This window comes from Neofelis nebulosa, chromosome 10 (genome assembly GCF_028018385.1).
Source record: "Neofelis nebulosa isolate mNeoNeb1 chromosome 10, mNeoNeb1.pri, whole genome shotgun sequence".
NCBI lineage: Eukaryota > Metazoa > Chordata > Mammalia > Carnivora > Felidae > Neofelis > Neofelis nebulosa.
This window is the reverse complement of record NC_080791.1, coordinates 20,965,411-20,990,857: the sequence shown is the minus strand read 5'-3', so window position 1 is coordinate 20,990,857 and position 25,447 is coordinate 20,965,411. Positions and strand designations below refer to the sequence as shown.

General features: G+C 42.1%; 1 protein-coding gene and 1 long non-coding RNA gene across 6 annotated transcripts in view; one reads left to right on the top strand and one right to left on the bottom strand.

Annotated features, from left to right (window-relative positions):
• LOC131486983 (uncharacterized) lies at positions 1-281 on the top strand. Its single transcript, XR_009249553.1, has 2 exons — positions 1-91; positions 155-281. It is a non-coding gene; the product is annotated as an uncharacterized LOC131486983 (long non-coding RNA).
• Positions 282-2,011: 1,730 nt separating this feature from the next.
• The window catches only part of VWA5A (von Willebrand factor A domain containing 5A), a 37,434-nt gene continuing 13,998 nt past the window's right edge, over positions 2,012-25,447 (bottom strand). For 2 of the 5 annotated variants that reach the window (XM_058687132.1, XM_058687133.1), the window contains exons 12-20: positions 22,402-22,516; positions 21,548-21,712; positions 21,169-21,269; positions 20,646-20,899; positions 17,734-17,874; positions 9,347-9,502; positions 7,937-8,067; positions 4,078-4,204; positions 2,012-3,541 (exon numbers count right to left, since the gene is read on the bottom strand). In XM_058687132.1, coding sequence (XP_058543115.1) covers positions 3,462-3,541; positions 4,078-4,204; positions 7,937-8,067; positions 9,347-9,502; positions 17,734-17,874; positions 20,646-20,899; positions 21,169-21,269; positions 21,548-21,712; positions 22,402-22,516 — 1,270 coding nt within the window. In that variant the 3' untranslated portion in view covers positions 2,012-3,461. Of the gene's footprint in view, positions 3,542-4,077; positions 4,205-7,936; positions 8,068-9,346; positions 9,503-17,549; positions 17,648-17,733; positions 17,875-20,645; positions 20,900-21,168; positions 21,270-21,547; positions 21,713-22,401; positions 22,517-25,447 lie in introns of those variants that run through there. The other 3 variants (XM_058687134.1, XR_009249552.1, XM_058687135.1) reach the window with 3 other exon arrangements.

Here is a 25,447-nt window from a genome sequence, read left to right as displayed (position 1 = left end):
AACACACACCATGCTAATGCTAATCAAAAGAAAGCTGGCACAGGGTGCCTGGGTGGCTCAGTTAAGCGTCCAACTCTTGGTTTCAGCTCAGGTCATGATCTCACGGGTTCACGAGATCAGTCAGTTAAGCATCTGACTCTTGGTTTCAGCTGAGGTCATGATCTCACGGCTTCGTGAGATCAAGCCCCACGTTGGGCTCTGTGCTGACAGCACAGAGCCTGCTTGGCATTATCTCTTTCCCTCTCTCTCTGCCCCTACCCAGCTCACTCTCTCTCTCTCTCTCTCTCAAAAATAAACACTACAAAAAAATTTTAAAAGAAAGAAAGAAACCTGATGCGGCTATACTCATTTCAAACAAAGCAGATTTCAGAACGAGGAAACCCATCAGGGATATAGGTGTTACATAATGACGAAAGGGTGAATTCTCCAAGAAGATGCAATAATCTTAAACGTGTACACAATCTAACAAGAGATCATCGAAATACCTGAGGCAAAAACTGATGAAGCTGGTAGGAGAAACAGTACATGGGCTTAGCTCATTGCATGAGATTTTTCTTGGTTTTCTTCTAGTCAATCAGATACTAGAAGCACAAGGACTGTTTTTGAGGAAGCAACGGCTCAATTGGGAGAGGAACGGCACACGCTACATGATCCCAGCGTGACTATGCTGCAACTGGGGAAAAGAGGCACTGGGTTTCATTAAGTCTATGCGCAGTAGGGTACCCTGCTCTGGAAGGTACTGGGCTCAGTGTGAGTGGAGAATCTCGAGGTAGTCCTATCTGCCATCCTCCTGTGGCCAAGTCTCTGCAGCCCGGAAAGAGCTGCAGGGTGAGGACGCCCAATGGGAGTTGAGCTCAGTTTCTCTCCTGGGCTCCTTGCCCAGATCATCAGTTCCTGAAAGTACAGATGGTGCTTTATATTTTCGAAAAACATGAGGCACCAGCCTTGAAAGTGGGCTTCGATAAATGTGCCAAAACATACTTGTTGATTATGAAGACTGACACTTGTTTAAATTTGAGGAATTTACAGTTGGCACAACATGTTACTGCATGAGCTCGAATGGAAAAATAAAACCATACTACTTTAAAACTATAGTCAGTTCTGTATGTTAAAGAAGACACATGGAAGATTGCTTTTGTTGTTATTGTTTTGTTTTGTTTTTCGCTCTAGCCTAGTCCACAAGCTGAAGGGTAAGAAAAAGGGAAGGGAATAATACATGTAATTAAAAAAAAATGATCTGTACAATAAATGTAAAGGGCCATGTTTTTATGAGCACAGGGTAGTTCTACAAGTTGCATGGTCTTTAGGAAGCTGTCTCTTGTCACAACATCAATAGGACCTATCTAGATGGCAGTCATGGATATAAACAAGCTATTTTATAAAGACTAAGCCCTCACTTCTGAAACTCTAATGTCCACGTGAATTACCTGGTGACCTTGTTAAAAGGCAGACTTTAATATGGTAGTTCTTGGGGTTGCCTAAAACTCTGCATTTCTAGCAAGCTTCCAGGTGATGCCACAGCCCTATTCCACAGGTGACACTCAGCCATAAGCAGACTTGTGAGAAAATCCTGGGAGATCGGTCTCCACTATGCAAGTCAGGCTAATGTTCCTGAGGTTCACTCAACAGCTCAACAGAACTCAGGTCTAGGCCATTCTCTACATAAGTGAACAGATACTGAGGTCCTCCTCAGTATTCTTGAATATTCAAGATGAAAGTGACAATTGAATTCGAGTGTCATCCCAGTTTTGCATATAGGGATACTGAGCTCCTGGGGGTTAAATCATTTGTCTATTATCATAACTATTTAAGTGTATTGTCAGGATTCTACTAGTGGTTTTCTGATCAGTGTCCTTTCCTTGCCTCATGTGAGTCAGGAAATCAGCCTACAACGGAAGATGAGGGGACAGGACCCAGTGCAGGCATCAGCAACGTTGAGAGGGAAAATAAGGGATAATAAAACCAAGGCAGGTTCAAAAAATAAGTCCACAAAAGATCAGACCCAAGAAAGTGCAGTGTAGAGACAGCCATTTTAATATTGATACAATAGTATCGTAGGGGACACCACGTCAAATAGGGTCATTCCCACTAGGACAGAGTATGTGGGACATGAAGGTCAGAAACAAGCATGCGGAGCCCCTTTCTTCCTCATGGGCTGAGTGATCCAGTCTCAGGTCTCAGGCAAAGCTACCTTTAAACCCACTTTTTCCTTTATTATAGATTATAGAGCCTGACTTTGAGGCCTCGTGGGTTCAGGCCAAGATGAAAGATTCCATTATTACCTTCTTACTAAGATGTTTAACAATTAAGGGGTGCCTGGGTGGCTCAGTCAGTGAAGCATCCGACTCTTTATTTTGGCTCAGGATCTCATGGCTCATGAGATCAAGTGCTGTGTCAGGCCCCACAGTGACAGCACAGAGCCTGCATGGGATCTCTCTCTCCCTCTCTCTCTCGCCCTCCCTAGCTCACCCTCTCACCCTCTCTCTTTCAAAATAAAGAAACTAAAAAAAAAAAAAAGTTTAACAATTAAAGAGAAACATCTGTCCCCAAAAGGTATGATTCAGTCCCGTCTCTTAGGCAGTGGGAGGGAAGGCATGTGATACTGGTTAGCAAAATCCAAGTGGAATCAACCGGGAAGGCCACCAGCAGTGCCGCCTCTCACAGAGGACCCGTGGAGTCTCTCTCTTTGTGATCTTGAGGTTATACTGATCCCGATGCTGGCTTTCAACCTCCCTTCCAACTCTTTGTCCTATCTTAGAATAGAAAATTGTATAGCTCAGCAGTCTGGTCGTGATGAGTATGTAAGATCGAAGGGAATAGGGGTGCCTGGGTGGCTCAGTCATTAAGCATCTGACTTCGGCTCAGATCATGATCTCACAGTTCCCACACTGGGAGTCCCCAGTTCAGGTGAGCTCGAGCCCCAGTTCGGGTGAGCCCCACTTCTCTCTCTCTCTCCCCTGCCCTTTGCCCCTTGTGGGATTCTCTCTCTCTGCCCCTTGCTCAATTGCACCATCTCTCTCTCTCTCAAAAAAAAAAAAAAAAAAAAAAGACCAAAGGGAACAGGCGAATATAATGCACTGAATTCTCTTATTTAGGGATCTCCTACATCAGTGCTGTACCCGTTAGTCTGGAGTCTGTGTCACCTGTTGTTCATGTGGTCATGCTGGAAAACCCAGAAGGAATGTAAATATCTAAATATCTAAATGCTTTAAATTCCTCCAAAGAAAGGGAACAGGTTCTGGGACCATTGGCACTTGGCTGAGGGTACATGCTGGGGGGGCAGCGGATCGCCCTACCCAAAGGGAACAGGGAACAGAGAGGCAAGGTGGGATGGGCATCCTTCACTTGTATGTCAAGAAACTGACAGGCCAGGTGTAAAAGACAAAAACACACCACAGCAGGAGAGCGTAAAGGAAAGGGCAGCAGCAAGGGAGAGGCACTTGTTTCTCTGGACAGTTTCCTCAGATGCCAAAGACAGCAGGGTCCACGGAGGACTTGGTAAAAGCAATAGCAGCTTTCACAAGCTTTTTCTTGATGGAGCCTGTTAGGAGGAGAAAACAAGAATTAGGCTGAGGAATCACAATGAGAGTGAACGCTCTTCCCCGAGTCTCCCCTAAACTGGCCTGCTCATCTCCCCGGAGTCTGGCTCCTGTCTTTCTTTAACATCCCTGACTTTTCTCTTCCTACTGCCCAGATTCCCTTTCATCTTCTCAGACCCCGGAAATACTGAGCAGCAGTGAGCTAATAAACCCCCGAGGGTTGAGAGCTCCAGCCCAGCCTTACACTCGGTACAGTACCGAGATTGTGAGGAGAATAAACACCACGTCATCTCCTTCTCACAATCCCCATCCTTGTCCCTTTCCCTCTTTACTTACCTCCCCCTCCCCCATTTAAGACTGCACTCTCAGACCCCCCAAGGAAAGAACTATGGGGGAGTCCAGAAAAGGTCTGAACTGGGAGAGGACCACGGGGCCTCCCTCTCAGTCATCTTCTAGCAGGCTTGGAGGCTCAGCACCTGGCAAGATGGCCAGCTTCCGACGGAGGAAAGGAGATGGGGTCTTAGGACTGAACTCCTACCTGCATTACTGTTAATCCAGGTCCTGGCCTTCTTTTCCAGAAGTTCCCACTCACACTTCTGGTGCTTAGCCTTGGCATGTAGCCAAACCACCGCCAGGACTGTGGCCCAGCTTGAGGAATCTGCATCCTGTACAACACACAGAGACTTCCCTGAAACCTCCAAGTTGGAGCAGGAGGCCCCTTGAGGGGACGCAAACACCTCCTCACTCACTTTGCTCCAAACTGCTGTTAAATGTGACGACCTGTTCTCTCGGAACCTCATCTGCTACTTGGAAGGCGTAAAGCCAGGCCCTGAACCTCAGGGCAAATATTGTGAGTCTTAAGGGCGGTGCTGAAAACTCCTACAAAATCCCCAACAAGCATTCCCAAGCTATGATAAGAGATTACGTGCATAATTTCTTTATATTTTTATAAAGTATTGAATGTTTTATTTGAATATTTGCCAAACCAAAAAAAAAAAAAAAGAGGAATTACCCATAATGACATTTTTCAATTAAAAAAAACAATTTTAAGTTTATTTATTTATTTTGAGAGACAGAGATAGCGTGAGTGGGGGAGGGGCAGAGAGCTAGAGAGACAAAAAGAGAGAGAGGGAATCCCAAGCAGTCTCTGGGCTGCCAGTGCAGAGCCCCATGTGGGGCTTGAACTCACAAAACCGTGAGATTATGACCTGAGCCAACACCAAGAGTCAGCCACTTAACCATTGAGCCACCCAAGTGCCCCACCAATAATGACATTTTTGAGACAGAAAACTGATTCATAAGAAAGTGAAATGATTTGCCCAAAGTTGGCCTTCTAGCAAATGACACAGCTGGGACTGGAGTCACACTGTTCACTCAAGAGAGAGTCTCAGGCAGAGAACAGAAAATGAGTTTTAGGGATGCCTGGATTGGTCAGTCGGTTAAGGGTCCGACTTTGGCTCAGATCATGACCTCACCAACAGTGAGGTCAAGCCCCACGTCGGGCTCTGTGCTGACAGCTCAGATCCTGGAGCCTGCTTCAGATTCTTCCTCCCTCTCTCTCTCTTCCCCTCCTCTGCTCACACTCTGTGTCTCTCTCAAAAATAAATAAACATTAAAAAAATCTTTTTTTAAAAAAGAAAGAAAATGAGTTTTCACCCAGGGTCCCACCTTCAGTTTATAGACGCAACAGATCAAGAAAAATTGTTCTTTTAGATCATGAGCTTTAAAATTTGGAAACAGCTATCAGGTCCTCTGTGAGGAGTCCTGTCAATCAAAATTCTCAATTCCTTTCATTCTTCTTTAAAAGAACTGCTAATGCAAAGCAATAAGAATCCCCATGCTTGATCTAGTCTAGAAACAAACATCACAGTGATGTTTAAAATATACCTCCTTAGGGGCACTTGGGTGGCTCAGTTGGTTAAGCATCTGACTCTTGATTTTGACTCAGGTCATGAAGTCACGGTTCACAGGTTCGAGGCCTGCATCAGGCTTTGTGCACTGACAGTGTAAAGCCTACTTGGGATTCTCTCTGTCTCCCTCTCTCTCTGCCCCTTCGCTGCTCTCTCTCTCTCTCAAAATAAATCAACTTAAAAAATAAAAATAAAAACTAAAATACACTTCCTTAAGTGGTCACATCTGGAGGTCAGTGAACTTATGAAATTCTATGACCACAGCCCCAAATACATAACACACACAGCTCCTCTGAAAATCCTGTGCCTTCCACTGATCACATATCACATGCGTTGGTTCACATGAAGTTTGCAGTCACCCCAAGTCTCCATGTTGTAACAGGTATTAAGTCATTTTGCTTCTATTCTCTGCTTACAAAATTGAAGATTTAGAAGCAAAAAGAGTATTTTGATTCCTAGTAAGTTTTTTCTTCCCCCCCAGGAAAAGTTACAAGTCATTCATTTTTCAAGGTCTTTTGGGATCTCAATTTTGTTACTGTTCTATCTCCCAGTTTTGGCAAATTTACAAACAGGAAAGCACTGGATCTAAATTTTCATTGAAAATATAAACCTCCAGAGAATTCAGAGCCTGGTGGCTCCAAAAATCTGTTGTAAGTTTGAAAAAATTCATTATTCAGTGCAATGAATTTTCAGTGAGTTTGTTCTCAGTCCATATACTCATCGTTTAAAAAATTCAAATTCCTTAATGAAATTCAGATACTCCAGGGTTCCTGACTCCCTGGATTGGTTGGCCCAGTTACCATGTCAAAGAAGGAAATGTTAGTCTGACACGTCATTGGTTTCCCAATAAAACCGAGCTAGAACATCATGATTCTTATATCTTTTTCCAATGGTTTATAAATTATCCTTTTAATTATTTGTTCTAGAACAATTTTTTTTAATAGAAATATAATGTCACACACACATATAATCCTAAATGTCCTAGTAGCCATATGTAAAAATATAAAAATAAACAGGTACAATTATTTTACTAATATGTTTTATTTAACCTAACACATTAAAAATATCATTTTAACATCAATATAAAAATAATTATTAATGAATATTTGCATTTTTTACAGTAAGTCTTAAAATCAGCATGTGTTTCACAATTACATCCCATTTTAATTCAATTAAGAATTTGGTTCCTCATTTGCATTAGCCATATTTCAATTGCTCAATAGCCATTGGACAAGTGGATAGTGTATTAGTTGATGCAGGTATAGGATTTTTGAGGGTTTTTTTATAATCATTTAAAAAATTTCTTTTAGGGGCGCCTGGGTGGCGCAGTTGGTTAAGCGTCCGACTTCAGCCAGGTCACGATCTCGCGGTCCGTGAGTTCGAGCCCCGCGTCAGGCTCCGGGCTGATGGCTCAGAGCCTGGAGCCTGTTTCCGATTCTGTGTCTCCCTCTCTCTCTGACCCTCCCCCGTTCATGCTCTGTCTCTCTCTGTCCCAAAAAAAATAAATAAAAAAACGTTGAAAAAAAAAAAATTTTTTAAAAATAAAAAAAAAAAATTTCTTTTAAGCTTATTTATTTTGAGAGAGAGAGAGAGCACGAGTGGGGTATGGGCAGAAAGAGAGGGGAGAGAGAATCCCAAGCAGGCTCTACGCTGTTAGTGCAGAGACCCGTGTGGGGCTTGAACTCATGAACCATGAGATCATGACCTGAGCCAAAGTCAAGAGCCCAATGCTCAACCAACTGAGCCACCCAGGTGTCCCTGAGGTTTATTTAACCACCTTTCACATTTTGAAAATTCAGAACAACACCTGTCCTTCAGGCTTTTGGTCTTTGTCCATATTTAACAATTTCTCAGATCTGGTAAGTTGCCTTGAAATTCTGGAATGAAATTTGTCCTCATTGGCAGACTTAGACACATTTGAAATAACTAGGTGATTCCCTATTAATACCTGTCCTGACTTCAGTGAAATTTTGCTGATTTGTGGGCCACATGCACAAATTAGTAGCAATGTAGATTCTGAAGACAGTTCTAGAACTGAATCCAGCTCTGCCACTGACTGGCTGGGAAAACTCAGACACAGTATTATGGTTCTATATAAAATAGCAATAATGTGAATAGGATTTACTTTAATTATTATGATGAATAAGTCAGTGGATGTTAAGTGCTTAGCATGGTGCCTGGCAGAGAGTAATTGCTCAAAAAATGTTAGTTATTCTAACTAAGATGACTGACGGGGAATATGAAGTGAAAGAAGATGTTTGCTTTCCCTTTGTCATCCATCAACTCCCACCAACTAGGCTCTTAGTTCCTTGTTCGTTCTTCTCTAACATACCAAGAAAAATCTTCAACATCTATTTATTAGAAATCAATTTAGTCTATGGCCTCCTACAGTCTCCTTTCTCAGATGAGTCATGAATCACCCCAATCTCATGACCGACCCCAACCCCTCAAAAACATACAGACTCCTTTTTCTTCTCTGAATCTTACCTTGACAGGGAGTGCAGACCATAGGTCTTTCAAACTTATACCTAGGATCCTGGCCAGATCTTCATCTAGATCCCAGGAACCATCTGCATTTTGGAGGGATATCAGCTGCACCAGATAAGTCTCTCCAAAGACTTTGGGGAACAAAAAAAGAGCGTGACAAATTATAGAGCTACGATCCCTTAGTATACCTGAGAAAGACAGGTCTTAGCATACCTGAGAAAGACAGGCTATAGTGACAGCACAGAGCTAAGCAGATCCTACCAAGATACCTGTCATAGTCCTTCCCCTGGGAGGCAGGTATTTTCTCTGTGACAATGTAGGCCACCTGAATGATATACTACATCTAGGGGAGCTACACTTAAAAATTTAGCAACAAGGAAAAGATACGAGGAACTAAAGAACCCACATGATAATGCTGCTTAAACTTTTATCCAGTCCTATTTAAATGGGCCTTAAAACTTGATGTATATTAAAAAAAATTCTACACCAGTGTAGCCTGAATTTTAATTATAAAAATTTTCAAAAGGAAGCACCTAGCAACGTACCTCAAAGTGTAGTCTAGTGTCTTATCTGGGTGCTACAACAGTTGCTTAAAGACCACACAGAAAGTGTCTCACATCTGGCTATCTAGCATATGTGATGGTGTACTTAGAGCAACTTGGAAATTAGCAGGCGAGAAAACTATAACTAGAAAACAATTCTACTCTAATGGGGGAAAAAATCTATAGCTCTGAATTTCAACAGTCTTAGTTTAAACCTCAGCTTTGCTAACACTCAAAATGTACAAAAAGTATGGAAGGCCCTTCTTGGCTCCATACAAAAAGTAGTTGCTAAATAGCTCACAAAAACCAGAAGCTCACCACTGTTAGGTAACGTTTCTTTCATCTTTGCTAAGAGGATGGTCAGAGCTGGAATATTCTAAGTGAGGAAGGCCTAGGAAACCAACACAAAGTAAAGCTACTCTGTGGCTACCATGAAGAATTTTCTCAAAGTGGCCAAGATGGCAGAACAGCATGGAAGTTCTTTTGCATCTCTCATCCCTGAAATGGAGCCAGATCAACACTAAACCATCTTGCACACCTAGAAAACTGACTTGAGGACTAACACAATAATCTGCACAACCTGAACCACAGAACTTGGCAGGTACGCAGTGCAGAGAGGTGAACTGGTGGAGAGAGAAGCTGTGGAGGGCAGAGAGCTGTTTTTGCTTGCAGAGAGAAGACGGAGATTGGGGGGTGGGGAGAGTATGGGAAAGCACCCCCCGCCAAAAGCGGCTGGAGAGAAAAGGGAGAGTATGCAAGGGACTGAACAAAAAAGGGAGAAAGGAGGAAGGAGAAAGGAGAGTGTTTAAATTCCATTAAGACACTATAAACAGGGAAGCATAGAGTCTGAAACTCTACAGCTCGATACCTGGCGGTGCTCTGGTGGGAAGGTCGAATCCCCAGGAGCCAGATTCAAGGTCCTTCAAGTCCTCGGGCATTATGTCTTGGACAGGCAGTTCCCTTGCTTGGAAGATATTTGGTGGAGGCTGTGAACCATACCTACAGCCAAAGATCCTAGCAGACCCTGGAGAACAACCACATTCACTGGTGTTGGAACAAGGATGTTAAGAGGGAAGCCTGGTGCCAGATGTGTTTTGTGATTTGCCATAATCCCTGAAATGCTGCTGCTACACAACTGCATGAAATTTTTCATGGGTGGACTGGTGCCTAGTCACAGTCTCTGAGCATCAGCAGCGGCAGAGTCTCATGAACATTCCTTGAGGAGGGCTGGCACCAGGCCATTGCTCAGCCAGACCCTCCTCCAGAAGGCCAGAATGGGTCAAAGCCACAGTCTCTCAGAAGTGAGGGGCTGGGAAACACAGCCCCATCTGAAATAAAACTCAGGAGGGAGGTGCCACCTGGCAGCCTGACAGCTTCGTCACAGACAGTGTAAAAGCAAGAAGTGAACAGAAGCCGGAGACAAAGGAGGGGTGCTTGATTGCTAGTCGGGGAGAGCACAGAGCTCCAATACTAGAGACTAGGTAGCTGGGCAACGCCATTTTCATCCCTCCCGCACATGGGCATAAACGCCTCTATGTGCCACAACAATCCACCCCTGTGAGGTAAGCAGCGCCATCTACTGGAGAATGGAGCTGTTATACTAAGCCCCGCCCAACTGGGCCAACAGAGCTCTTGAGGAACACCAAGAGCTAACACAATGTGCTTAGTCTATAGACTATAAAGTGATTCACAGTTCGACTTCTAGGGGAGACTGATGTAATTTCAATCGTATTTCAGTCTGTTTGCTGGTCAATCTATTCAATTTTTTTTCTTTTTCTTTTCTTTTCTTGAATACAGAAAGAGAAAAATATTATTTTTATTTTCCATTTTTATTAAAAATATATCTTTAATTTTTTTCTAAATTTTTAACTTTTTTGTAAATTCTTAAAATTATTACTTCCATCGTCTCGTTTTATTCTATTTTATTGTATTCATTTTCTCAAATTTTCAAACATTTTCCTTTTCTTTTTTTTCTTATATTTCCCTTTTTTCTCTAATTTATCAAGCTCCTTTCAACAACCAGACCAAAACACACCTAATTTCTAGCATCCTTTATTTGATTTCTTTGTGTTGTTTTTAATTGTACTTTTTTTTTAGTTTATTAATTCCTTTTCTTCCTTCAAAATGACAAAACGAAGTAATTCACCTCAAAAGGAACAACAGGAAGAAATGACAGCCATGGGTTTAATCAACACAGATACAAGCAAGATGTCTAGACAAGAATTTAGAATCACAATAATAATATCAGCTGGGGTTGAAAATAGATTAGAATCCCTTTCTGTGGAGATAAAAGAAGTAAAAGCTAGTCAGGATGAAATAAAAAATGCTATAACTGAGCTGCAATCTCGAATGGTTGCCAAGGCAGCAAGAATGGAAGAGTAGATAAAGCAGAACAGTGAATCGGCGATATAGAGGACAAACTTATGGAGAACAATGAAGCGGAAAGACGGAGACTAAGGCAAAAGACCACGATTTAAGAATTAGAGAACTCAGTGACTCATTAAAAAGGAGTAACATCAGAATCATAGGAATCCCAGAAGATAAAGAGAGAGAAAAAGGGGTAGAAGGTTTATGTGAGCAAATCACAGCAGAAAACTTTCCTAACCTTGGGAAGGACACAGACATCAAAATCCAGGAAGCACAGAGGACTCCCGTTAGATTCAACAAAAACCAACCCTCAACAAGACATATCATTGTCAAATTCACAAAATACTTAGGCAAGGAAAGAATCATGAAAGCAGCAAGGGGAAAAAAAGTCTTTAACGTACAAGGGAAGACACAGCAGGTTCGCAACAGACCTATCCACAAGAAACTTGGCAGGTCAGAAAGGAGTGGCAGGATATATTCAATGTGCTGAATCAGAAAAATATGCAGCAAAGAATTATTTATCCAGAAAGGCTGCCATTCAAAAACAGAAGCAGAAATAAAGAGTTTCCAAGACAAACAAAAATTAGTTTGTGACCACTAAACCAGCCCTGCAAGAAATTTTAAGGGGGACTCTCTGAGGGGAGAAAAGATGAAAACAAATAAATAAACAACCAAAAAAAAAAAAAGACCAAAAGTGACAAAGACTAGAAAGGACCAGGGAACACCACCAGAAATTCCAACTCTACAGGCAACATAAGGCAATAAATTCATACCTTTCAGTACTCACTCTAAATATCAGTGGACTAAATGCTGCAATCAAAAGACATAGGGTAACAGAATGGATAAGAAAACTATATCCATCTATATGTTGTTTACAAGAGACCCATTTTAGACCTAAAGACACCTTCTGATAGAAAGTAAAGGTATGGAGAACCATCTATCATGCTAATGGTCACCAAAAGAAAGCCAGAGTAGCCATACTTATATCAGACAATCTAGATTTTAAAATAAAGACTGTAACAAGAGATGAAGAAGGGCATTATATCATAAGTAAGGGGTCCATCCACCAAGAATATCTACCAATTGTAAACATGTATACTCCAAACATGAGGCACCCAAATATATAAATCAATTAACACAAACATAAAGAAACTCTTTGATAATAATACCATAGTAGGGGACTTCAACACCCCACTTACAACAATGGACAGATCATCTAAACAGAAGATCAACAAGGAAACAATGGCTTTGAATGACACTGGACCAGATGGACTTAACAGATATATTAAGAACATTTTATCCTAAAGCAGCAGAATACACATTCTTCTCCAGTGCACATGGAACATTCTCCAGAATAGATCACATACGGGGACACAAATCAGCCCTCAACAATTTCAACAAAGATCAAGATCACACTGTGCATATTTTCAGACCACAATGCTATGAAACTCGAAATCAACCACAAGAAAAAAAATATGGAAAGATAACAGATACTTGGAGACTAAAGACCATCCAACTAAAACATGAATGGGCTAACCAAGAAGTTAAAGAATAAATTAAAAAGTACATGGAAGTCAATGAAAATGATAACACCACAGCCCCAAACCTCTGGGACACAGCAAAGGCAGTCATAGGAGGGAAGTATATAGCAATACTTCAGGCCTTCCTGAAGTAGGAAGATGGTCTCAGATACATAACCTAACCTTACACCTTAAAGAGCTGGAAAAAGAACACCAAATAAAACCCAAAACCAGCAGAAGACAGGAAATAATGAAGATTGTAGCAGAAACCAATGCTATCAAAACAAAAAAAAAAAACCAAAAAACAAACAAACAAAAAAAGAAAACAGTAGAACAGATCAATGAAACCATAAGCTGGTTTTTTGAAAGGATTAACAAAATTGATAAACCCCTAGCCAGTTTGATCAAAAATAAAAAGGAAAGGACCCAAATAAATAAAATCAAGAATGAAAGAGGAGAGATTACAACCAACACAGCAGAAATACAAAAATAATAAGAGAATATTATGAGCAATTATAAGCCAATAAGATGGGCAATATGAAGAAATGAACAAATTCCTGGAGACATATAAACTACCAAAACTGAAACAGGAAGAAATAGAAAATTTGAACAGACCCATAACCAGTAAAGAAATCAAATCAGTAATCAAAAATCTCCCAAAAACAAGAGTCCAGGGCCGGATGGCTTTCCAGGGGAATTCTACCAAACATATAAGGAAGAGTTAACACCTATTCTCTTGAAGCTGTTCCAAAAAATAGAAATGGAAGGAAAACTTCCACTCTTTCTATGAAGCCAGCATTACCTTGATTCTAAAACCAAAGACCTCCCTAAAAAGGAGAACTACAGACTAATTTCCCTGATGAACATGGATGCAAAAATCCTCAACAAGATACTAGCCAACTGGATCCAACAATACATTAAAAGAATTATTCACCACGACCAAGCTGGATTTATACCTGTGATGCATCATGGCTGGTTCAATATTCACAAAACAATCAATGTGATACATCACATCAATCAAAGAAAGGACAGAAACCACATGATCCTCTCAATAGATGCAGAGAAAACATTTGACAAAATACAGCATCCTTTCTTGATAAAAACCCTCAAAAAAGTAGGGATAGAAGATCAATCTATCTTCTATCAATGATCAATGATCAATAATCAAGATCATTAAAACCACATATGAAAGAACCACTGCTAATATCATTGTCAATGGGGAAAAACTTAGAGCTTTCCCCCTAAGGTCAGGAACAAGACAGGGATGTCCACTCTCACCACTGTTATTCAACATACTACTGGAAGTCTTAGCCCCAGCAATCACACAATACAAAGGATTAAAGGCATCCAAATCAGCCAAGAGGAGGTCAAACCTTCACTCTTCGCAGATGACATGATACTCTATACGGAAAACCCAAAAGATTCCACCAAAAAACTGCTAGAACCGATCCATGAATTCATGAAAGTCACTTGGTATAAAATCAATGCACAGAAATCGGTCACATTCCTATACACCAATGAAGCAACAGAAAATCAAGGAACCAATCCCATTTACAATTGCATCAAAAACCATAAAATACCTCGGAATAAATCTAACCAAAGAGGTGAAAAATCTATACACCAAAAACTACAGAAAGCTTATGAAAGAAAGTGAAGACACAAAATAATGGAAAAAATATTCCATGCTCCTGAATAGGAAGAACAAATATTGTTAAAATGTCAATACTATCCAAAGCAGTCTACATATTCAATGCATTACCTATCAAAATAACACCAGCATTCTTCACAGAGCGAGAACAAACAATCCTAAAATTTGAATGGAACCAGAAAAGACCCCAAATAGCCAAAGCAATCTTGAAAAAGAAAACCAAAGCTGGAGGCATCATAATCCGAGACTTCAAGCTATATTACAAAGCTGTAACCATAAAGACAGTATGGTACCAGCCCCAAAACAGAAACTCAGATCAATGGAACAGAATAGAGAATCCAGAAAGGGAACCACAAATGTATGGCCAACTAATCTTTGACAAGGCAGGAAAGGATATCCAATGGAATAAAGACAGTCCACATCCGGATGGCCAACAGGCACATGAAAAGATGCTCAATGTCGCTCCTCATCAGGGAAATACAAATCAAAACCACAATCAGATATCACCTCACGCTAGCAAGAGTGGCCAAAATGAACAAATCAGGAGACTACAGATGCTGGAGAGGATATGGAGAAACGGGAACCCTCTTGCACTGTTGGTGGGAATGCAAATTGGTGCAGCAGCTCTGGAAAACAGTGTGGAGGTTCCTCAAAAAATTAAAAATAGAACTACCCTATGACCCAGCAATAGCACTGCTAGGAATTTACCCAAGGGATACAGGAGTGCTGATGCATAGGGACACTTGTACCCCAATGTTTATAGCAGCACTTTCAACAATAGCCAAATTATGGAAAGAGCCTAAATGTCCATCAACTGATGAATGGATAAAGAAATTGTGGTTTATATACACAATGGAGTACTACGTGGCAATGAGAAAGGATGAAATATGGCCCTTTGTAGCAACGTGGATGGAAGTGGAGAGTGTGATGCTAAGTGAAATAAGCCATACAGAGAAAGACAGATACCATATGTTTTCTTTTTGTTTTTTAATTTTTTTTTAACGTTTATTTATTTTTGAGACAGAGAGAGACAGAGCATGAACGGGGGAGGGTCAGAGAGAGGGAAGACACAGAATCTGAAACAGGCTCCAGGCTCTGAGCTGTCAGCACAGAGCCCGACACGGGGCTCAAACTCACGGACCGCGAGATCATGACCTGAGCTGAAGTCAGCCGCTTAACCGACTGAGCCACCCAGGCGCCCCAGATACCGTATGTTTTCACTCTTATGTGGATCCTGAGAAACTTAACAGAAACCCATGGGGGGGGTGGGGGGTGGGGAAGAGGTTAGAGTGGGAGAGAGCCAAAGCATAAGAGACTCTTAAAAACTGAGAACAAACTGAGGGTTGATGGGGGGTGGGAGGGAGGGGAGGGTGGGTGATGGGTATTGAGGAGGGCACCTTTTGGGATGAGCACTGGGTGTTTTATGGAAACCAGTCTGACAATAAATTTCATATATTGAAAAAAAAAAAGACAGTCTCTTCAGCAAGTGGTGCTGGGAAAACTGGACAGCAACATGCAGAAAAATGAACCTGGACCACTTTCTTATACCGTACACAAAAATAAACTCAAAATGGATGAAAGACCTAAGTGTAAGACAGGAATCTATCAAAATCCTAGAGCAGAAAGCAAGCAAAAACCTCTTTGATCTCAGCTGCAGCAACTGCTTATTCAATATGTCTCTGGAGGCAAGGGAAACCAAAGCAGAAGTGAACTATTTGGACCTCATCAAAATAAAAAGTTTCTGCACAGTGAAGGAAACAATCTGCAAAACTAAAAGGCAACCGATGGAATGGGAGTAGATATTTGCAAACGACATATCAGATAAAGGGTTAGTATCCAAAATCTATAAAGAACTTATCAAAAGCCAGTGAAGAAATGGGCAAAAGACATGAATAGACACTTCTCCAAAGAAGACATCCAGATGGCCAACCGACACATGAAAAAATGCTCCACATCACTCATCCTCAGGGAAATACAAACCAAAACCACAATGAGATACCTACCACCTCACACCTGTCAGAATGGCTAATATTGACAACTCAGGCAACAATTGATGTTGGCGAGGATGCGGAGAAAGAGGATCTCTTTTGCGCTGCTGGTGGGAATGCAAACTGATGCAGCCACTCTGGAAAACAGTATGGAGGTTCCTCAAAAAATTAAAAATAGAACTACCCTACAACCCAGAAATTGAACTACTAGGTATTTATCCAAGGGACACAGGTGTGTTATTTCGAAGGGGCACATGCATCCCAACGTTTATAGCAGCGCTATCGACAATAGCCAAAGTACAGAAAGAGCCCAAATGCCCATTGATGGATGAATGGATAAAGAAGATGTGGTGTATATATACAATGGAGTATTACTTGGCAATCAAAAAGAATGAAATCATGCCATTTGCAACTACCTGGATGGAACTGGAGGGTATTATGTGAAGCGAAATTAGTCAGATAAAGACAGATATCATATGACTCCACTCATATGAGAGATTTAAGATACAAAACAGATGAACATACGTGAAGGGAAACAAAAATAATATAAAAACGGAGGGGGACAAAACATAAGAGACATACAGAGAACATATGGAGAACAAACTGAGGGTTGCTTAGAGGGGTTGTGGGAGGGGAATGGGCTAAATGGGTAAGGGGCATTAAGGAATCTACTCTTGAAATCATTGTTGCACTATCTGCTAACTAACTTGGATGTAAATAAATAAATAAACAAACAAACAAATAAATAAAAGAATTTTCTCATGACAACCCTGTGAGGTCAGTAGTTGTGCAGCTAAAGGAACTAAGGCTCTGGGAAGTGAATTGAATTTGCCTACAACCCCACAGTAGTTGGGAGGACAGGGATCTGACTCCACCTGAGACCATAAAGTCCTCTCTTTAACTAGCAGCCTAAAGGGAATGAATAAGTAGAGGGTAAATGGCAATGAAGATGTTTCAACAATTAAACAACTGTATACCACAAATTCTTGCTACAAGAATCAGAGACTAGAAAGAAGTTGCCTTTAAGCCTATTTTAGTAGAAAAGACACGTCTTAGTGGCAAAATGTACTTTGACTCAGTTTGTCCTGTACGTGAGAAGTCCGGCTGCTTGGAACACAGCTGGTGTTCCGAGGAACACCCTTTGGTGACAGAAAGAAAGTGAGTGGCCAGCATCAGGAAGATCTACTCTCAAATCCAACTTGCAAAAGACTGACCAGTACAGCGGGGACCCAAACAGGGTGGCAGCAGAGTTCTGCAGCGGGAGGGTGGGAGAGTTCTGCAGGCAAGCTGGATGAGCTGAGATGGCAAAGGGGGTGCGTTCAGCCAGGCCTTAACCCACACTCTGCTGGGTAGTTTCAGGGTCCTGTATTGTAGAGTAGTGAAGGTGGGCTGACGCTAGCAAGCATAGGGACTGGACAGATCTCATCCTCTGCCTGCCACTTTTCAAACAGATTACCTCCCGGCTAGAGAAAGCCAGGGAAGCAGAAGCGTTGAAGATTAGTTCTTTGGTCCCCATAGATCAGAGCAGAGCAATGAGTCCCATCTCACCTGTAGGGTGAGTCTCCAAGTTGGTCCTATTGGTGGGACAATGAGCTCTTTCCATCTCAGGAGAAGTCTCTTTGAGAAACATGCATTTCTTCTCTGATCTATGACCCAGAGCGCTGAGTGTGTCTAGTCTTATACATGTGATAGACAAACATGGGTGAGGAAAAGTCCCTGGAAACATGCTCACCTGGAGAGCACAGGCCCTCGTTAACCATGGGCTTATGGAGGCTTTTGTAAACATTCAGCTGACATGACATGCTCAAGTACTGATTGGTCCATGTGGGCCGAGATGCACGAGGCGGGTAGGAGGACGAGGCCTTTAAACGAGCTGAAAACCACCAGTATAGACATTGAGACTGAGGCACCGTCTGCTCTCTGCTATATAGGCAAAGGGCACTGAGAAACTGGGACACATGTCCTCCTATGCATGTCTGCCTCAGCCACCATCTTTTTTCCTTCTCCTGTGAGCCCACCTCCTGCACATACCCTTACCTCCTGAGCCCTTCCTGCTGTGTCCTCTGAACACTCGATACCCGACAATGATCTTTCCTGCATCTTTCATTTCATTACAGGAGGCTTCTTCCAACGACTTATCTTAACTTAAAACTAATCTTCTTCTTCCCAGAACTGTTCTCTCTCTGTCCCTCTTACATGGCGCTCTCCTGAGGTACCATAGTCTAAGTACCCAGGTTGGGGAGGTGGGACTGGCCACCTCGTTAGTCACAAAGGTGGCTTCCAGCTCATTACTCCTCCACCCTCACCTGGATTACCTTCCTCATACTCTTCCTGCTGTCAACCTCCAACCTTCTCTGTCACTTCCCATTATTCACAAAAGCATCTGAATGCTAGTTTCTAGACTCCCACTTCATTGCACAGCCTGCCATCATCTTGAGATTTCAGTACCCTTGTAGATAACCTATCCAGCAGCCTCATTCAAAGCGTCTTAACTTTCTCAAATCAAATGGCTTCAACCTCAGCCACTCCCTCCCAAGCCAGAATCTTGTTATCCAGCAGAATTGTTCCACCTGTACAAAAAAAAAAGCAAATTGAAAAAAAAAATCCCACTTTTTAAATACAGTATCCAATCTTTGGAGCCTTCTAACTCAGAGATCTCTATTTTGCCTGGTCTTTGACTTCATCTGGACCTCTAAATCTGTGTCTCCTCTGCTTTTTCCCTATAGTCCCCTTCCTTTTATCTTCAGTCTCTCTCCTATTTAGCTTCGGTTCCAGGTCCAACACCTAACCACTCTCTTCAACTCCATGTCCCTGATTTCCTTTTCATGACACCCATCTGGTAATACCCCAACCTTGAAAGTACATCAACACTCTGCTGCCTTTGTTCTTACACCAAAGCTGCTGAGTCCTGCCAAAATGAATCACATGGACTGTGCTCCTCTCTGCTAGTTTGGTGCCACTAAAAAAGGCAAAGAATCAAAACTAAACTGGACCCTCAACACTCCTGGGCAAAGGCTTTATTTTTCCCTGGGAATTGCACTAATTGTCCACAGAGCTACTTGAAACCCTTTCCTCAAACTCTCTCTTCTACCTCTTTTTGTCTCAGACTCAGTAGCTAGTCTTGCTGTCTCTTTCACTAAAACTATAGAAAACCTATCAGACGGAAACTCTAAGCACTTGCCTCTCAGTTTGTGAACTGGAATCAAATTCCACCACCTTTCCTCTCCTTCCTGGCAACAGTGGGCAAGTGTCCTAATACTTGTCCTTCCTGGATTTCACTGCTGCTCTAGAAGTCATCGTCTCCCACTTCCTCAGACACCCGTCTCAGTTAGCTACCCCATCCCCCCCCGCCTCAAAAGTGTCAGCCCTCCCTGCTGACACTCTGACTTGGGCATTACAGCATCCTCAAATCTCCCCCATTCTGAAACTTTAAAGAGATAATAACACCCAAAATTCCACCTCAACTCTACAACTTCTGTAGACACCACTCTCTATTCCATTCCCTTTCCAGCTTCATGTTTATCAAAAGTGTCTATACATTCATTTCCTACCTCTCTCTACTCTTTAACGTCCTGTAATATGGATTCTTTCCTGACCGAAGCCAATGAAATCGCCCTTGATTACAGCAGCAAGAACTTCTCTGACAGTAACCTAATAGTCCCCCTTCAGTTTCTACTTTGACTTGTCTGCAGTATCTTACACTTTGATAATTCCACTTTTTAAAATCATATTTCATTTGTTTTGGATGTGCACTCACTTCTTCTCATCCTACTTCATTCCTTTTCATTCTGGTGTGGGGAATCCTCTTACTACCCATCCCTAGATACTGGGTTTTCTTCGGTGTTTCCATTTCGTCCCCCTTTCGTCTCACTCTGTACATGCCTTCTGATAATCTCATCTCTTCTCATGACTTTAGTTATTACTTACATGTTAAATATCGCCAAATGTGTATCTTCATCCCTGAGCTTTCCTCTGAATGGCAGAACCATCTATCTATCTTTCTACTGGACATCTTCATACGAATATGCCATAGGGATCTCAAGTTCAAAGTACTCAAAAACAGTTCAACATACCACCCTCTACACCGGCTCCTGTTTTTTTAGTTACTCTATTTAAATAAATGGTACCACTAAAACAAAAATCTGGGCGCAGCTTGAGGCCTGCCTCCACAACCAACATCACACTTTCCCCTCTGGCCACAGAATCCTGCCCAGGGAATTTCTCTACCTGACCCTAACCCTCAAGCCCCTAATATCTGTACTCAAGCCCACCCGACTGACACTTGAGACACCCATTCCCTAACACTACCAAATCACTACCATCAGCCACCTGTATAATCATTACCCATCTAATTCTCCGTAGGCCACATCAGCCTCAGATTTAGACTGTGTGAATACTCAATGTGTATGTGTACTTTCTGTTTTCATTTCTCTTGTTTTTTTTCCCCCCTTGGATTATTTAAAATCTCCTTGCCGGTGGGATATTTTCTAGTCCCCTAGAAAGGGACCACAGCAGCCAGAAATCCTAGATGTGGAGAGGCAAGGAAAAAAAATTCAAGTTCACAAGCTTTTACTTCAAATGACGTGTTTACGTATCTAGGGCCCCTTGTGTCACATGAGTTCAAATGGGGTAAAACCCACTCACCAACTCTTTTGCATTGTGGCATCTGCGCAGCAGCACCCAGCAGAACCGGCCTTGGAATGTCCCTACAAGCCAGGGGCCCCTGAACTGGCTTGTTGACATCCTTGTTGATGGCAATGAAAGCTGTGTGGGAGCTTATGACTCCACAGTCAATGCTGACTTTCAGCACATCTTTTTTAGTTTTTGCTGGAGTCTCCCCGAAGCCTATGTCCATGCTCTGGAGAAAGGCCTTGGCAGCAAGGCGGTGAATAGTGAAGCTAGAAGAAAAGAACCCCTGTGACTTAGGGAAGAGCACACACATACCAGTTCCTCAGGGCCCTCAAAAGTTAGCCTTGGCAAAGGGACGAAAAAGCCAGATAAAGGGAGAGAGAAGACTTGAATGGGTTGGAAAGGAGAAGTGTTTGTAGGGACACAACTGAGGCCCAAATTAAGAGAGAGAAGTCAACCCTCAAGGATGGCAGAGACCCCCCCCCCCAAAAAACAAAACAAAACAAAATAAAACAGTGAAGGAAAACTGGATTCTCACTTGTCATCAAGCTTGGGTTGTAGGGAAAATGTCACCTTATTCTCACAACTCTTGCCCTGGAGTGTGTAGTTGAGGCAAACTTCTCCTGTTCCCTCTTCTGGCTGCAAAGTAGAGAAGAGTAGAAGTGATGGAAGGGAGAGGTCACCAAGAGAAAGGTCACAACTGGGGCCGCTCCCAACCCAACACATTAAAATTTCTGACTAGGACCCAGGTAGCTCAGGAAATCAGAAACTGAAATCATGGAGAAGGGGGTAGGTGGGCTCCACCCGACAAGTGTGATCATTTGATGAGACTCCACCAGTTTTAAGAAAATTGTCTAGAGCAGAGGTTGGGGCCGTAACTACCCTGACTAGAGGAACAAACAAGAATTGGAACTCACCGGCATGGTCCCAGTCAACTGGGCATAGACAATTAACCTCTGACCCTTATAGAGGACAGTCTGTTCTGGTGAAAGCGTTTTAGCAGACAGACCACGAGGCAAATCCCAGTTCACAGAAACGTCCTCTACTGCGGGCTGTAGAGCATGTTTCAGGGCCCTAAGTGCCTGGTGGATGACAGAGAACAGACTAAGCAAAAAAATAATAACGGCAATAATAACTACTATCAGCTGAATACTTATTATGCACCAGGTGCTATGCAACACTGTATCTGTTATGCCTATTCCGTAATATTGTCCTAGGAGGCGGTAGGGGTAAGGGAGGATAAAGTAAAGGATGGCAGCACCCCGGAAAGAGGAACTTACAAACATAAGCAGAGGAAGAAGATGCCTTCCCTTGTGTGCACTGATCAAATGGGAATATGAATTGACTGCCTCTGCCAATCTACCAGACACACTACATTTCGCCCTTGTTCTCTTCGTCTCATTTGCATGGAGGTTAGGATAGAGCACCAAAGTGTTCCTTGAGCACACATGTAGAATCCGGACCATGACGGTCACAATCCTTAGTTTCTTTCTGGTCTTAAACACAAAGCCCTGAACTCCTCTGGCATCTTGTCTCTGGGCTTCCAACTACTAGGACCAGATGCCATTTCTCCAGAAACTGCAGTAGGCCCCATTTACATCAGGTCAAAAGGAGCCCCACTATGTATTATAGCCCAAGGCGTTACGGATATAAGAAAATGAATTCTGGCGTCAAGATGTCGCCTCTGCCCTTGCGGCAGTGTCTCCCCCCGACCCCCGCTCCACACTCCCTCTGGATCACAAGGCTCTCTGAACACAAGGCCTGTCCTCACCTTGGCCTGCATCCTGTCCTTGCCTGTGATAAATTCTGAAGTGCCACCTCCTACCCGGGCAATGCCTTTTATGAGGCTGGTGGAGGCTCCTTCTCCAATCCCAAAGGAGAAACATCTGCAATTGTACAAGGATGAGAGGTTAGAGACAGACACTACAGAGGGAAATTATAAATTAACACATAATAGTCAAAAATACATAAAGAGATAAATAGCTAGTCTAGTTCCTTGACCCAAATCAGGAGACCAAATGCCTTAAATTAATGATGCAATTTAATCATCACAAGACGCCTAAGAGGCAGACTTATGCTTCATTTTGCAGATAAGAAACTGAGGGCCAACAAATTGAAGAAATATGCCCAAGATCACACGCATACCAAATGGGAGAGATGACATTTGATCACTGGTCTATGTGACCATAAGATCCCCCTGGCAAAACAATATATATTACGCTGATTCTAGAAGCAGAAAAAAAAAAAATCTTCGGACCATATCCTCATCAATTATTTTAATAATAAATCCAAAGAACGGTGGGAGAAAGTGGGAGAGGTAAGATCAAAGAGACACTATCATCAGCGCCTTGCTAACATTGTACTAGAGCCATATCTGCCCTGGAAAGACCAGTCCTAGGGTGGGAAAGGGTACCTCCTGCTCTTCTAGCTGGAGAGTTCTCTCCCTGCCATAATCCAAGTGCACTAAATAGCTTTTTACTTACAATTTGGATTCCCAACTAAACTGCCTATTAGTGGCAACACTAATATAACCATTTTTAGAAGGCATGACAAGGAGACGTCTCATTGTAAATTAATGCACTGAAATTTTGGCTTATGCATCAGTCTCTTTTGAATTGGGTTAGTGTGAGTCATCAACCCCAATTCTAGTGACATCATAACATTCTGAACTTGTAGGGCTAAGAACCAGACTTCTAATTAGAGTGACCGACCTGTGACAATGCCCCTAGAGACCACAGCCTGCCAGCATCTTGATATTATCATCTTTAAATTTCCAATGTGGCACTGCAACAGTAGCCTACATTCCCTATGGCTTATGAAGGGCTTTTATGTGCATGTTTAAGTGTTGTATGTGTAAAACTAAAGCTAAACAATAGTATGGATGGCTAACAACATGCCTAGGACTTAAGTGCTTCCTATGGGTGACAATAATAAGGATAGTAATTACAATAATGGCAACAATTTATCTAGCACATGTTGTATGTGAAGCACAGTTCCTAATGCTTTACTTAGGTATACCCTTTTAACCCTCACAGCAAACCCATAAGAAAAATACTGCTATTGTCTTTATTTTCAAATGAGGAAACTGAGATAGGGAGTTTAGCTGATTTATCCAAACAGCTAGCAAGCAGGTGAAATGGAACTTATATATATGATATGGGCCTAAAGGAGAACACCATAGGACAGTGCTGCTCGCAGCAAAGCCAAAGTTGTTTCAGCCAGTAGAGAACTGGAAAGCTGTATACAATATTCTTAACCATCTTTTTGAAAACATCAGATGGCTTCAAAGACAATAGGAATGTATGGGCCATGACCTGGGAGAGGAGAGAGGCCAAGAGAGGTGGGACTGGTATCTGGTCACCTGTTACCCTTGAAGATAGTGCCAAGTACAAAACAGACGGCTCAAAAGACTGAAGAACTAAGCGGTTTCAGACTTGGACTTTCCAAAGAGAAGTTGCCCTTACAGACACCTCAGGGCTTTTTTTTAAACACAACCCTGCAGAACTACTCCCCAGAGGTAGAGATGACTCTGAAAGGAACCATCCGTCAAATGTCTGAAGCTCATTTGGCTCTAATTGGACTAGGATGCTCTGCTTCTAGTCTCCCAACCTGTCAGAAGGAAAGAGTCAATCCTCGCAGAGGGAAGAGAACATCATCTAGAGGCTCAGAGGAGTTCTAGAACTTTTCATATAGAATATCTGACACCTAACAAAGGAATAGAAAATCCCCAAATATTGGGGAATTACACATGATACTTCTGAATAATCTAGGCTTCGAAAAATTGCAATGATACTACTCTTACATGGATGCCAATGGAAAATGACAGATCCCTTGGGGCGCCTGGGTGGCTCAGTCGGTTAAGCGGCCGACTTCGGCTCAGGTCGTGATCTCGCGGTCCGTGAGTTCGAGCCCCGCGTCGGGCTCTGTGCTGACAGCTCAGAGCCTGGAGCCTGTTTCAGATTCTGTGTCTCCCTCTCTCTGACCCTCCCCGTTCATGCTCTGTCTCTCTCTGTCTCAAAAATAAATAAACGTTAAAAAAAAAAAAAGAAAAAAAGAAAAAAAAAAGAAAATGACTGATCCCAATTTAGGATTCAGATAGATATGTTTAAATGTATACATCTAAACGCATGCATTAGAAAAGAAAAGTCTAAAACTCAACTGCCTGTGTTTAGACTCAAACACATCCATCCCCAGATGTTAGAAAAAGAACGGCCAATAAACCCAAAGAATTTAAAGGGAAATGAAAATAATAAAGATTGGAGTGACATTATTGATAGAAAAAACTACCATACAATAGAGAGGGTTAAAAAAAAAACACCTCAAAAGTGCTCTGAAAGGATTATTAAAATGACAAACATTTAGGGCAAGGAAAAAAAACAAAGAAGACACAATACCCAACATCAGGAATGAAAAGGTAATATATCACAGATTCTACAAAATTTAACAACAGCATAAGGCAATATAGCATAAGAGAATTTTATCCAAAGACATTTAAAATTCAGATAAAATATACAAATTCCCATAAAAAGCAAAAATGTATAAAAGTAGGAATAGTGCATTTCAAAAAAAAGATGTTTAAAAAATTTCCCACAAAAAAGGCCTCCTGACAACTTCTCGTAAACATTTAATGAAGAGCGGTGCCTGGGTGGTACAGTGGGTTAAGCATCTGACTCTTGATTTTAGGTCAGTCATGATCTCATGGTTCGTGGGTTTGAGCCCCGCATTGGGCTTTGCACTGACAGTATGGCACCTGCTTGGGATTCTCCTTCTCTCTCCCTCTCTCTCTGCCAAAGCAAATAAATAAACTTAAAAAATTG